Raw genomic sequence first — 13,958 nt, 5'->3', positions numbered from 1 at the left:
TATACCGTGTAAAGGGCATGCAGATGCACATGGAAGAAGAGGTGTTATTACTTATGATTTTATGTCTTCAGGTGAGAGCTGTCCTCTGATTCAAGTCTACAGTGAAGGCCAACCTCAACAGTAGATCATGTGCTACCCTCTGACCAGGTTCCCCAGAAGCTCCATGGCTGCTAAGGAAGCTTCTCCCACATGGAAGACTATCTACTGGTAACAGGCTCCACTGTCAACTTCAACACTGGTGAATCAACGACATTCAATTAAAAATATGCAAATCAGCAATTACTGCTTCCAAATTGGAGTGGTTTTACCTGCTAAGGGGCTAAAGAAAATCTGTAGTCTCATCTAAATTGATAGCATAGTTGCTAAAAGTGGATATGCAAACCTAATAAAAGAACAAAAAGAAAAGGAAACTAGAATGTCTAAAGAAGTAATGTGCATGGGAATAGTTTTCAAACAGCACAAAGAACTCCTTTGCAAAGTAGCTATGAGCACCCATCCTTGAAATGGGCACTGTCAGAGACTGGGGGCTCCAAGGAGGTCAGCAAGCAGAGGGAGAGAGGGGACTTGTGCAAGAAGATTCAAGGGAAGGGAGCAGGGAAGGCCCAGCTAGCTGCCTGTTCTAGGCTGAAATCAGGGGGAAACTGTACCTGGTGGGGGCGGGCCTCACTACTCTCTCCCCTCAGGGGAGCACAGGGTCGCACCTTCTCTGGGACCTTGTGGCTGAGCAAGCACAAACCAGGGTGGCCCTGGAGGCAATCGGTGCTCCCTCCAGGTCTGGATGGATGGGGAGAAGGGTCTCTGCCCTCGTTTCTTTAGGAGCCCGGACTGAACTAGACTCCAGTAGTCCACACCCAGTGGGGTGGTGAGGCAAAGATGGAGGAGTTTGGAGTTTGAAAGGCAGCTGCTTTTGCATTAAGACTTCCTCAAGAGAAAGCTCACGATGGCTTCTCTATAATACTCACCGGTGAAAATACTGCCTCTGAGTCACTGATCAACTCCAATTGAAAGCTATGGGTAAAACTAATGGATCATGGGGCTTCTTTCACAAACGTGGAGAATCAAGACTTTTCTCCCGCAAGACCCGAGGTCAGATGCTACCTCTGCAAAGAAAATGGCACTTAACCATCAAGAGAGGCAGCAGGGTGCAGAGGGGGAGAGGATGGATCCTGGAGCCTCACTGCCTGAATGTGAACACCTACTCTGTCCCTTACTGCGCCACACTGGGCAAATTCACCTCCTAAGGGCCTCAGTATCCTCCTCTGTAAAATGCGGGTGATAACCTACTGCCGACCTCAAAGAGTTTCAGATTAAATCTAGATTAAGTAATTCAATTCTTATAAAGTGCTTAGAATGATTTCTGGAGGTAAATGCTTCTAAGTTAAACTTCCAAGTTATAGAAGTTTAAATAAGCATTTGCTTTTATTAGCAAAAGTGCTGGCTCAGATTGTATAAGGGGAATACTGCAGGTGGAGGACACTGAATGGCTTGGAATCCCTCAGTGATTCAGAACACACATGGGCTTTGAAGGCAGAGAGACTGAGAATCAAATCCTGATTCTGATTCTCACTCACTGTGTGACTTGGGCAAGTTACTTCCAGTCTCCGAATCCATCTCCTCTTTAGTAGAGTCGGGGCTAGAGTAATCAGAATTAAATGAGTGAACTGAGTGGAGCCAGCAGCACAGTGTGCCGAAGCACACAATCACTTGCAATAAAGCCCAGTGATTATGTCATAGGGGCTCATGCTTTCACTGGGTTCTAGAAAGGCCAAAATCTAGTTCCAGAATGCTTAGTGGCCTGTAGACAAAACTCTACCCACCTTCGATGTGCGTGGGGCAGAGAGGATAGAGAAAACCATCTCCTGTTATTTCCCATAGGTTGACTGGGGGCAGTTTCTAGTCAGTACTGATCACATCTGTGTACACCTGTAACTCCTCCAGTCTGTTACCTGAGAAAGAGGCTTGCATTACAGTTCTCTAATAGGGAGAAAATTTTGAGAATTTTCACAAAGCAAATTCACACTGTGCACTGCTATCTAATGTCAGTGACTGCACCACTACTTTTATGTCATGTGGAAGGGAGACTAAATCCAAAACTGGGGAAACAGAAGCTCTGGAAGGACAGGGGGAAGAAACTGGGCAGGCTGCCTTAGGGGACCAAGTGCAGCAGGATGGACAAAATAGAAGCCAGCCTTTCCCAGGGGGTTCCAATTTTAGATGAAAAGGGAACAGAGCCAGGGACCAGTAGAAGGATCACTGAATATCTAAATTCCCAAAGTTTAGCCATCAAGTCATTAAAGTTTAGTCATATTTCCTATGCTTTTCAAACACTATATTCACAAAAGCATTTAAATACCTTTTCAAACTTTTTAAGGCATAGGACAGAAAGAAATGACATAAAAGTAGTTATGTTGATGCAGAGATCCAATTTTAAAACATCCCTTCATGGGTCCAGTCATCATTACTGCAGGGGTAGTACTTGATTTTTGAAAAGAGATTAGAAATATTGTGAATTTAGGGTGGGTGGGGCTTCAAAGACTCAGTGAACACAAACGTCACAACAACAAACATTTCCTACAAGGGTCACAAATTCTTTTTTTAGGAGATGTTATTACTTAAAGAAATTTCTATAGTAAGAGAAAATGGTATTTTTACGACATTCCTATAAAAATAAGCAAAACAGTTCCAATTATGTACAAAGAAGAAAGGAATAAGCAAATATCTCTAAAAGATGAACCTAACAGTTGCTTTACACAGTGGCTGGTTAGAAGCTGGAAAGAAAATGTGAAATTTTCATGTATACAATGCAATCTAAGTGACTTTGCCTACTTCCATAGCAACCACAAGTTCAGCCCTAAGTCAAAATCCACCACCGCTATTAAGCCAGCAGTAGTGATCACTTTATCCTCAACTCCTTTCCTTTCTAGACTGTTGAGCCCTTCTTAGGGATGCATAGAATGGATCTTAGGCTTAGAAGAGCGAGGAGTAAGAAAAGTGTGTACCTGTATCACTAATGAACCAGACTCCAAAGCCTCTTTTGTCCCCATCCTCCAAAGAGGTATCTCAGCCCATCTAAAGAGCAATTCCCCGGCATCAAGGTCTTCTTCTCTGCTTCAGGTGAGGTATCAACCAGGAGCCAAGGAGGAAGGACTGGGTGAAGGTTATCCCAACAGGAACCATTCCGACTGTACCCCCCAATGGCTACTAGAATAAGAGCAATGCCACTCTGGCAATGGGCCAGAGCATCTCCTTAAAAAGGATAGCCATGAGACCCCATGGCAGTTTTGTACCTATTCCAGTGAGGTGACCCAACAAAGGAAGATGCAGAAATGGTTGCTGGACAGATCATTGGGCCTGCAGGTGCCAAAAAAACGAGCTGGGTTCTAGCTAGGGAGGGAGAGGAGGAGGGTGATCATACTACCTCTCTCATAGCAAACTGCATGTTTTTTGTGTGTTTTGTTTTTGTTTTTGTCTTAAAAAAAAAAAAAGAGGTGGAGAAGTCGGGGGCAGTGATCTTGAATCCAAGATCACATTAAATATGCCGGATTTCCCCATCAAAAAGAAGGGTTTCCAAAGTCTGTGCGCCCCAGGCATACAGAAGTAGACGGGCTTAACCCTGTCCCTCCCCAGGAGTCCTAGGCTCAGTTTCATAAACACATCAGGACAGGGGATGTGCTGCTGCAGCCTCGGGAGCGAAGAGTACTTCCCCTCCTCCACCTGTGGGACTGGAGGTCCCCCAGGCGCGGCCATTCCTTCCACCCAATCTCTCAGGGCAGGCGCTTTTCCTTCCTTTATTACCTCACTACCTCCTTCCCTTGACGTCAGCCCCGGGTCTCCGAACGGAGGGGAGGGAGGATGGAGATGAGTTTGAGGCAGTCGGTATCAGGATCCCCGCAGCACTGGGTGGGGGGTAGGGGTGGAATATGAGGTAATGCGCGTCCAATCCCGGGCCTCAAAGGCCACGAGCTGCCACTTCCCTCCCTCTGCCCCACCTTCCCGCCCCGCTGGAGCCGGTGCAGTTACTAAGCAACCCTATCGGCGAAGCGGGATGCTAGCCAAGTTCACCCAAAGTTGAAGAATAAATTTGGGAGAGAGAAGGTGGGGTGGGGGGTGGAGCAACAGCCGAGAGAAGGGACGAGGCACAGGAAAAGCGTTAGGAAGGAAAAGAAGCTGGTCTTCCACCTCCCGCGAACAGGAAGAAGGACAGGGGCGGGCTGCAGTCTCCCCACTGGCACTGCTGCCATTCGAGTACAGTCCCGCACAGAGTCCGAGGTGGGGAACGGCGCTCACAAAGCGCTGCCGCCGCCCGAGACTCTGGCACAGAGGTAGGGAGAAGGTTGTGGCCCGAATGTACGCGCCCTCGAAATCAATGCCAGAGAAGGCTGACGGGTGTGGCCAGTGCTCGAGGAGGGGCTTGAGGGGTGAGAAGAACCGAGTGGGAGTGGACCCCATGTTTAATCTTTGTTCAGAGGGAGCTGAAGTGCTCCCAGCAAAGAGCCTTAAACAAACAAACTCGTCAAAGCGCCGCACTTTCTTCTACTGTTCCGAACAGTAATCGCCCTCATTTATATAGAGTAAGAACAGAAAGAGATGGGAAGACCTAAGTCTTTCAAAGATCGGCTTTAATTTGCATTCAGGACGCCAGTGACGCTAAAGGCGTCCTTTGCCTCTTGGACCCGCACGCCCGCAGTACGGGCTGCCCCGCGTCCGACGTTCGCACGCCAGCCAGCTCGAGCGCCCCCCTCCGGGGTCGCGGGGACCCAGACACGGCGCCGAGCGCCTTCCTACCTGCTGTAGGGCGTCCTTAGCAGCAGAGCCTGACTGCCTGTACAGCTGTCGGTGGGAGTGTGGCAGCCGTAGACTGGGGGCGGCACGGAGTACTGCTGCTCACCTGCAGAGAGCCAGGAGAAGAGAGTGAGCGCGCGCCCAGGGCTGGGGGTGCGAGGCCGCGGGGCGGAGGCTAGGGCACTGAGCGTCCTGAGCTGAGCTCCGAGGCTGCGCTGGGGGCACTGTCCCTGGATGCCAGTACGCTAGAGAAATGGCGTCCGGATCACAGAGAATTAAGCTGCTCGCTTCACATCCTCTAAGCAGTCACCGCTTAGAACACCATAAACATCCTCCGGACACTCCTAGTCTCCGTTCTGTGAAGCTGTCCCTAACATACTTGGGATGAGGGGGTAATTTTTTTCTTTTTCTTTTTCTTTTTTTTTTGGTGAGAGTAAGCAAGCCAATTATTTCTAGCATTCCTTTAGGTGTCCTCTTCTCCCTGCCCCAATCTGTTGTGGGTTGGAAATTCCTGCGGAAGAAGGGGGTAGCAGGGAAAAAAGGGAGAACCCCAACTCATTCCCGCCGCTTACCCAGCGAGCCCTGCTGGCCCATGGGGTCCTCGTGCTTGAAGGAGTGGTTGGGGAACTGTGCCGCGTGGTGCGAGGGCGTGTGACCGTAGCTGGGCGTCCCGTCGAAGGTGACTGTGCTGTATCCTGCGGGAATGGCCGGGAGAGAAACGGCGTCAGGAGGGAGACAGGGACAGAGTGTCTGAACCAGAACCCAGGCGAGGAGCGCCCAACCCCGCATTCGCATCCCGCTCCATCAGCCTCCAAGGCTTTCGGCCGCAAGCTGGGCCCGATGTGATCTCCAGACAGGCAGGCTCCCTGCCCTTTCCCAAGTAAAAACCTACACCTCCACGCCGTTTCCCAATTTATTTACGCCCTTGTCTTTCACGATGTCCGCCGCTTCTGCACGGAACCTCGCAAGAATGAAAACCGCCAAACGCTCAATGGAGAAAGCTGCTCTCCCCCCAAACAAAACACTGGGCTCTCCCGCAGGGGCAGTGCGAGCGACCCAAATGAATCTGCTCGGCTGACCCGGCGCTGACTTGGAGCCGTAAATCAGAGGCCCGCGCACCAACTTTCATTAATTACTCGGAGCCAGTTAAATGGCATGGTCTTTAAATGGGGAGAATAATTACCGAGTAATGTTATCTGTCTGAGGCTGTGCGACCCGACACCACTGACACCCAAGGCCCTCGGGAAAGCTGGTGAGGAGAAAAAGAAGGGGCCTTTCAAGTTGGGCTCTGGAGCCTCGACCCTGCGGCCTTTTCCTTCCTCCCTCGGACCCACCTCGCGCTCAGCAGCGGGTCGGACTCTGACCATCACTTCGGGGGCCAATTTCCTCGCGCTCCAAGCCGGGGAGGCCTGTTTGTTTCAGAGTGTGTCTGACACTGTATCCCCCCCATCCCTTCTCTCCCTGGTATGCATGGGTCCTGTGCCTCAGTTTTCCTGCGAAAAACACAGGGCCATACCGCCGGTATTCTTCCCCAGCTCTCTGAAGGTGAGAAAAAAAAATGTGGAGTTGGTTGAAAAACGTAGTTTCCTTCTATGATTGTTCTCACTAAATTGCTTTAAATATTTACCCCATCAGCTTCTGCATAACTGTAGCCACTTCTAGGGAAAATGCATACTCCAGCTAAAATAAGGATCAGTTCTGAGCTCTGAACTCAGTGGTAGGGGTCCCCTCCTATGCGCAGGCTTGGTATTCTCTGGCCTGAGGTCCAGACCAAGTGACAATGACTGGTCCAGACACATCAGCTCCCTTCAGGGCCACTGGGCCAGACCCAGTCCCTCCTCCACCCACCTCCAGCCACTGAGCTAAGTCTCCAAACCCCACCCAGATCTTGGTAGCTGGATGAGTCAAGCAGTGGCTGTCCCCCTACTTTTGCCCCAGGCATGATCAAGGCTCTTCAACAAGTGTCAACGAAGACTTAGACTGGACAGTGGTGTCCACTACCCACATCTTCCAAACACCCCCCCCCCCAAACAAAAACAAAAGCCAAGCTTCTACCGTCCACTCCGGGGAATGTGGTGCCTCAGAATAAGAGGGAGGGTTGGAGCAGGTCTTAAAAACCGGATTGTACAGAGCAAGCCAAGTCTCACACACTAATTGGCGCCACAGGTTGACAACTTAAGAAGCCACCAGCTTTTATAATTTGCATGACCTCAGAGGTCTCTGTTTCTGGCCTGCTAAGTGGGCAAAGATAACCCCTGCCGAATTAGCTGTCAGGAGTGGGTGAGCACCCTTGCGCTTCCAGACACTTCCCTTTGGAAGCGGAGACTATACTGTTATTGAGGCCTACCAGTCAGCTGACAAACGAAATTAGTCTCCGAGCACCGAGCACCGTCTTGCAGAGGGAAGGCCGAATTTTGACAGATTTTTTTTTTTTTTTTTGAATAAAGAGAAGGAGAAACAGAGAAAAAAGGGTTCGTCCCTAGACGAACCCTTCTCCATTCCTGAGCCGATGAGTAGGCAGCGGCCTGGGTACTGCACGGTCCTCAGAGGCAGGCTCCGCAATCGTGTGCGAGGCGAGGATCGGGGTCGCGGGCTGCAGGTCCCGCGCCGGCCGCGTTGCCTCCGCGCCGGGCGAGGCTCCCAAGGCCCCCTCCCGCAGACCCGGGTGGGCTGGGACTAGTCTCCAAACCCTTCCCTCCGGTTTCCCCATGCACCCGCCCCTGGTAGGGTGGGCAGCTGTAAAAACGCCCTCAGGGAGGAGGGCCACGGGACAGATTTGAGCGCGCGGTCTGGGGCCTCAGGCTGGGTCTGGCGCGGAGAGCACGCGGCGGGGGAGGGACAGTTGCCGGCAGGAAGGGGCAGCGTGTTCAAAGGCTCCGTGTACAGGCCTTAGAAGATAGGCTCGAGAGGCCAAGGTAGCGCCTTTCCCACGGTTAGTCTGAGCCCGGGAAGGGAGTGCAACCTTGACCGCGCGGAGAAAGGAGACACGCTCTGCGCCTCTCTCCCCCGCGCGCCGCAGCAGAGGAGCCGCCTGGCCCGGCCAGGCCCCATGGGACCTGAGGGGTGAGGTGGACAGCAGGCTCAGTCTGGAAGGTGGTCGCAAGGCTGAAAATGATGACTCCGGAAGTGCGCAGCGTATGGGGAAAATCTGTTCCACAACGAAGTACCCTCTCCACTGCGATCCGAGGGGTCGCCCTTGGCCCTAGGGCTGCGCTGGTGTCCCCATGCGAGCTTAGGGTGGCCTAGCGATGCCAAGGCCTTCTCTAGAGACGGGGTTCTGCAAGCCAGCGGGCTGAGGGAAATCAGCAGATTGTCAAGCAGTCTTTGTTTTTTCCTTCCCAAGTCCTGCACTTAGTCTGGGGCTACCCCAGACCTCACCCCTTTTCTGCCCTGACAGTCCCACCCCACCCCTCGCACTCAAACTCCAGTGGGTTCAGTGCCTATCAAGCAGGGGGGAGGAAATCCATCTCAACAGTGGGGCCAAGATCCCTGGGAAGAGAGGTAGAAATAGCTTAGAACTGTCTGGATTTGAGTCCCAAGTTCTGCCACAAACAGAAGACTTCCAACACACCTTATGTCTTAGGGCCTAGATTTCCTCAGCCAAAAATAAGGGGCTCCTTCAATGCCAGGCTGTGAGCTTCTACCAAAGATTGAGGCACTTTAATTGTCTTAACATTTAATCCCCAGTGCATGACACAGAGTAGGTGCTCAATAAATGTTTCCCAAATTAATATCTGGAAGTAAGATTAGGATAGCAGCTATAACATATAAGAAACTGGAAAAAACAAAAGTGTGATGACTTGGGGTGCAGGGAGGTGCAAGGATGCCAGCAATTGTCCTCTCCTGTGGGCCATGGTTAGGTTTCCCTGCATGGGGAACAGGGATTCAGAGTCTTAATTCCTCTCAGCCTGTTGACAGCCATTCCCACACTTTGGGGAAGGAGCTGATGCCCTTGTTTTCCCCAGCTCAAGCTTCTCACCAGACTGCATTTCTGGTGGAGCTTCAGGAACCCCAGAAATCAAGAGAAATCTCAGGGTCTCACTCAGGCTGCCATCACCAAGGGCTGAGGCTAAGGGGTCTCTAACATCCCACCCCAGTTCTCAGCTGCTGAATGAGTCCCAAGGACTGATCCCTTCACACTTTCATTGCAAGAGAAAACCTGCAGTGGGGAACCAGCTTAGAAGCTGTGGCCTGGATCTGCCGGGCCGCCTCTCTACTGGGCTACTGATGGGGAGCAGAGACTCCTTTACCTGCTAGTCCTCCTCCCCAGCTCCCAAGCCTTTCTCTCTCTCTCTCTCTCTCTCTCTCTCTCTCTCTCTCTCTCTCTCTCTCACACACACACACACACACACACACACACACACAGCCTGGATCTATCTTCTAGAGAGGAATTGGAATTTTTCCATTAAGAGTAGTAGTGCCCTCTGGATAGGAAGCCCACCATCTCACCTCTGAGGCTAGGTTGATGGGATTCTGGCACCAGACTGCCCTGTAGAATGCTGGCCACATGGATCCAACCAAAGCCACAAAGTCCAGGTTCCAATAACCCCACAGATCCTAGAAGGGCTCAAATATGATAATGGTAGTATTTTGCATTGGGGGTACGAAGATCAAATGGCTTCTCAAGAGTCTCCAAATAGCACACGTCCACACAGAAACTCACATCACACACCTGCCTGTCAGTCTCGGTCCAGTCAAGTTTAGGTGGTCGCTGCCTTCTGTATTTAGAATCCCAAGCTGGGGAAAGGTCGGACCTCTGTTTCTGCGGTACAGAATGTGGAGTCAGACTCAAAGACCAAGATGCCCTGTCTGGGCTCTCCTCTTACCGATGGGGAAACAGACCTGGAGATTTGCCAAAGGTAACACCAGCCTGCTAATTGAAGGTGGCACCATCAGAGAACTAGAGCTTCTGCAATTGACACTGAGCTTTTCCAATACCTTTAATACGAAACTAATATCATTTACAAAAGACCTAGGGTGGAGGAATTTCGTGGGTGGGCTACAGGTTCTTCAATAGGACACGGATCCCGGATTCCCCCAACGAGGAGAGGAGAGCGGTTTCAGTTTCGCCAGGACTTCTGAGGGGCCAGGTGCTTGGGGCTGGGCTAAGGTAGGAAAAGCCTCAAGATAAGCGCGTTCAGACTGTGTCCGCGAAGGCGAGAAGAACAGGGCCCTTCTTGTGGCTTGGAAGCCCCCGGCACATCCTGCAAACTGCACACACTCTGCTCTTCCCAACCCACGCATTCCAGAAACATCCCAGTCCCTAGGCCCGCGAGAATTTCTGCTCCAGAAAAAGCATCCGCTCTTGCGTATCTTAAAGCACTTCCTAACATATCGAATCAACCCGAACTGGTTTTAGGCTTACAAAAATGCAAAAACCTAAGTAGAATAAATTTAGAAATCAAAATACTGAGGTTGATTGGTTCCGTTCTGGTCCCTGAGAAAGAAAAGAGAGTGGACGCCTGCTGGGAATGAGAAAACTACTGTGTCCCTCGATGTACCATGACTGAAAACGGAAATAAATAAACCTGTCCTTGTTCTAACCTCCAAGGCTTGCAAAAAAAGTCTTCCGCCAGCTAAGACCCGCGTTAGACAACAAGGAGGTTCCTGAGGGGGGCTGAAAGTCAGGCAGACGCCTGGGCCTCATTCTACTGCCTGTGGTAGGACGGGATCCCGCAGAGCTCGGAATCGGATAAAAGGGGTTCTCTTCCAGAGCTTCCCTGGAGCCCGTGTGCCCACGACTTGAGCTGAAGTCCGGGAGAGACCCACCTCTACACTACCAGAGCCTGGAGCCAAACGCGGACACGGACATGGGTCCAGAAAAGCCTCTATTCAGTCGCTAGTTCATTCATTTGCTCATTCTAGTGCTCCAAGGTACTTGTGTTTCTAATGTGCACCAACATCGTCTTAAGGGCTAGTGTGGCCCCTGGATAGATTGTTCACCCTGAGCTGGTCCCACTCCAAATTCAGAGTCTAAATATCTAAAAAGTCCAGTGACTGGCAAGTTTGATGGTGTTTTGAGCAACAAAACATCCTCCCCCGAGGCAGAGCCACATATTGCACTGGTTCCCGCTTCCCATTACCACGACGAAGAGTCTTAGAATCTCCCCGGGTCTGCGGGGTCCCAGATAACCTCCCGCCTCATGCGAAGAGTTCGGTTCCCCACTCTGAAAGATGTCAAGGGCCCATGCCAAGGACTCCCTCTCCTGGGCCTCCTCTCCCCCAGCTGCTGCTTCCTCTACCCTCACTGCCCTAGGATAGGCAGCTGGATAAGAATTGGGGTCACGGAAGGAGCAGCACAGGGGAGTGCCGGAGCGCGGTCGCAACCCAGTCGCTACCGCCCCGCGTGTAGGGGGCGCTCCCCAGCCTCCTTACCCTGGTTGCGAATAGCGGGCTGGCTCTCGAGGCAGCTGGGCAGGTAGGGCGCGTTGGGGAACATCCTGGCCTGGCCAGAGGATGCCTGGCTGGGCGGAGGAGGACCGAAGGGTCCGTAGCGACAGGCTCCAGCTGTGCCGGTGAATTGGCCCGAGAAATGGACAGTGAAGGCGCTCAAGCACTGCTCCTCGTGCGGCTCCGCGCCGCCCCAGCTCGGCTCTTGTTTGATGAAGGAGTGGGGCGGCGGCGGCGGGGGTGGTGGCGGCGGAGCCGGCGGCGGCGCAGGACCGCCCAAGGAACCGTAAGCCGAGGCGCCTGGGGGAGCAAAGTCCAGCACCGGCGCCCACTGCGCAGCGCCGCTCACCGGCAGGGCACAACCGCCGCCGCCACCCAGCGAGGGTACCGCTGGCAGCAGCGCGTTCAGGTCCCGCACGTCGGAGCCCATTTGCTGTGGCTCAGCACCGGACGCTGCGCGGCCCCTCCGGCTTTGCAGACGCTCCGCGCTCGACTCCGCCGCGCCTAACTTGGCCCAGATGCTTCCCGGGCCCCGGATCCCCAGCTGCTCGGGCTGCTGAAGGCACCCAGGCCCGGAGCGGAGTGAGTGCGAAGGCGCCGGCTCCGGGGCACACGTGGACGCCGGCTCTTGTGGCAGGAGGAAGTCCAGGATCGCGGTGAGGAGGCGGCGGGGCCCGGCTCCTGGGCTGCCGTCCCGGCTCTGGGTGGGTGGGTGAATGAGTGGGAGGGAGGGCGGGAAGTGCGGAGCGGATAGGCGGTCGAGTTGCGAGAGCCCCTGGGTGTGGGCGCTGCCTTGAACTCCCTACCCCAGCTGCCTGGCTGCCCCCAGCTTCTCAAAGCTCAAATAAGAGGGGCCGGCAGCGGGGGAGGAGGAGGAGTCAGGAGTGTCGGCCGCTCCATTCACACCGCTACCCTAGCCGATCCAGGCTGGGCGCGCGACTCCTTGGGGGCGTCTTCGTAGTGGGGAGGGGGGGGCGGGCCCGAGGGAGGGTCCCTCTCAGAGGCACCCTCCTCTCCTACCCGCCAAGCGTTCTCCGCTGGCCTGTGAGATACGGTCCTCCCTCCACCTCCCCTTCTCGGCCTTCGCGAGTGTGGGTGCCTCGGGGCACTGGCGAGACCCTCCAGGTGAGCAGTGAATGTCCCCTCTGCATCTCTGTGTGACGGGGGTGGGGATGGGGTTGCTAATCAGTGAGGGAAGGCTGGAGGGAGGAGCCGGGGGCTCCACGAGGGCGGGAACTTAAGGAAAACGCAGAGAACTTTCCGTGACTTCAAAGAGGTGGATTCCCCTGCCTTGCGCCGGCGAATCCAACTATTGCTCCTAGAGCCGTCGGGTTGGAGTGGTAGCCGTAATCTCTCGGGGTCACTGGGGAGCAAGGTGGCTCCTTGTGGATTCCAGAGGCCAAACGCAAGGCGAACGTGGGTGACCTGGAGCTTGCATCAGTTGTGATATACAGGGCGGGGCGTATTTCCAACGTCCGGTAGTTGGTGACATGGTGAAGTTTGTGCCCAAAGAAAGGCGGTTGCCACTTACCTAAAATCAGTGGCCGCATCACTTAATCTCCCTTTTCTAGCGAGAAGTAACTAATTTTTCTAAGTGAAGCAAGGAAAACAGCGGTTAGTTTGCAAGGAAGGAAAACCCTAAGGAAACGCTCAGATTCCTGACGCCGAGTCTGGAGGGTAGAGAATGAGGAAGGTTTAGATACAAAGCCCGAAGGACTAGTTGGTTCCCAGAGCCACTCCCGCTGAACTCTGCCTCCGCTTACTGCAGTCGGGAGTGCCACTCTGGATGACTAGGATGCACAAGCCAGGTTAGGGGGCCGACAAGGAGAGCCTACAGCAGCCCCGGTCCAAAGCAGAGTTCACACCGTTGGAAGCTCCCCGTGCCTGGCACTACCAAATCGGATTCCTCTCTCCACCTAGACAATTCTTTGGGAGTCCTGAGCCCCAGAGCAGGTATTTGGGGTTTTGTTTTCTTTATTTGGTTCTTCCAAAATAGTCGGCTTCTATGGGGGAACAGACCCGAGGTAAGGAGAAGCTCTGGGAACCTGGATTGGAGTGCGTTTCAGGGGCGTCTCCCTGAAAACCCCAGAAGGAGGCGGCGACGGCTCAGCCTGGGACTGACAGGAGCATGGGGCGGGAAGGGCGGGTTGCCCACGGGCCTCTTACTCGAGTCTGGCCGGGAATGGAGTCCAAAGCTTTTCAGCCAAGCCGACGTTAAGCAACAGTCAAGGTAGTTGCAGTGTTATAAAGAAGTCGCGCGTTTTAAAAAGCCTTGACTTACTCTCCGTTTCTTACATTTTGGTCTTCGTTAATTTGCGTTGAGTAAAGGGTAGCTAGGAGTTCCGGCTGCGGACCCGAAGCGTGTGCGGGCTCAGAACTAAACGCTAAATAAACACAATTCCCTCCTCTTGGGGTCGCTCGTCCTGGAGGCGCGGAAGACTGAGGGCAAAGGTTGGGAACACGTGCTTCATCGCCAGACCACTTTCGCGGTGATGGACACTCCTCTGTGCTACTTTGGTGCCTGACTTAGCTTTGTCAACACTCTGAAACTTTTTCTTTCTTTCTTTTTCTTTTTTTTTTTCCCCTAAAGAAATGAAAAGGCTTTCCAGGCCAGCTCCTGCTCCCCATACACTCCCAGTGGGCCGCCCTCTCCTCTCTTGCACGCTGCGACTCTAAACCTGCTGGGGCCGGGCGGAGGGCACGTGCGCTTTGGCTTTTTGATGGGGAAAGGGCCCGCGAGATAAAACTTCTCAAGCCAAGTTGCCACTAGGACGCCCCAGACCCCT

At 53.4% G+C, this 13,958-nt stretch overlaps 1 protein-coding gene across 1 annotated transcript in view; it reads right to left on the bottom strand.

Annotated features, from left to right (window-relative positions):
• The window catches only part of WT1 (WT1 transcription factor), a 44,223-nt gene extending 32,234 nt beyond the window's left edge, over positions 1-11,989 (bottom strand). The window contains exons 1-3 of the mRNA NM_001001264.2: positions 11,158-11,989; positions 5,355-5,477; positions 4,786-4,888 (exon numbers count right to left, since the gene is read on the bottom strand). Of these exons, the coding sequence (NP_001001264.2) occupies positions 4,786-4,888; positions 5,355-5,477; positions 11,158-11,821 (890 nt within the window). The 5' untranslated portion in view covers positions 11,822-11,989. The remainder of the gene's footprint in view (positions 1-4,785; positions 4,889-5,354; positions 5,478-11,157) is intronic.
• Between the last annotated feature and the right edge of the window lie 1,969 nt (positions 11,990-13,958).

Source organism: Sus scrofa, chromosome 2 (genome assembly GCF_054392235.1).
Source record: "Sus scrofa isolate SSC_HxYL_T2T_F1_AM1 chromosome 2, Sscrofa_HxYL_maternal_Yorkshire_Landrace_v2.0, whole genome shotgun sequence".
NCBI classification, from domain to species: Eukaryota; Metazoa; Chordata; class Mammalia; order Artiodactyla; family Suidae; genus Sus; species Sus scrofa.
This window is presented reverse-complemented; position numbering and strand designations above follow the sequence as displayed.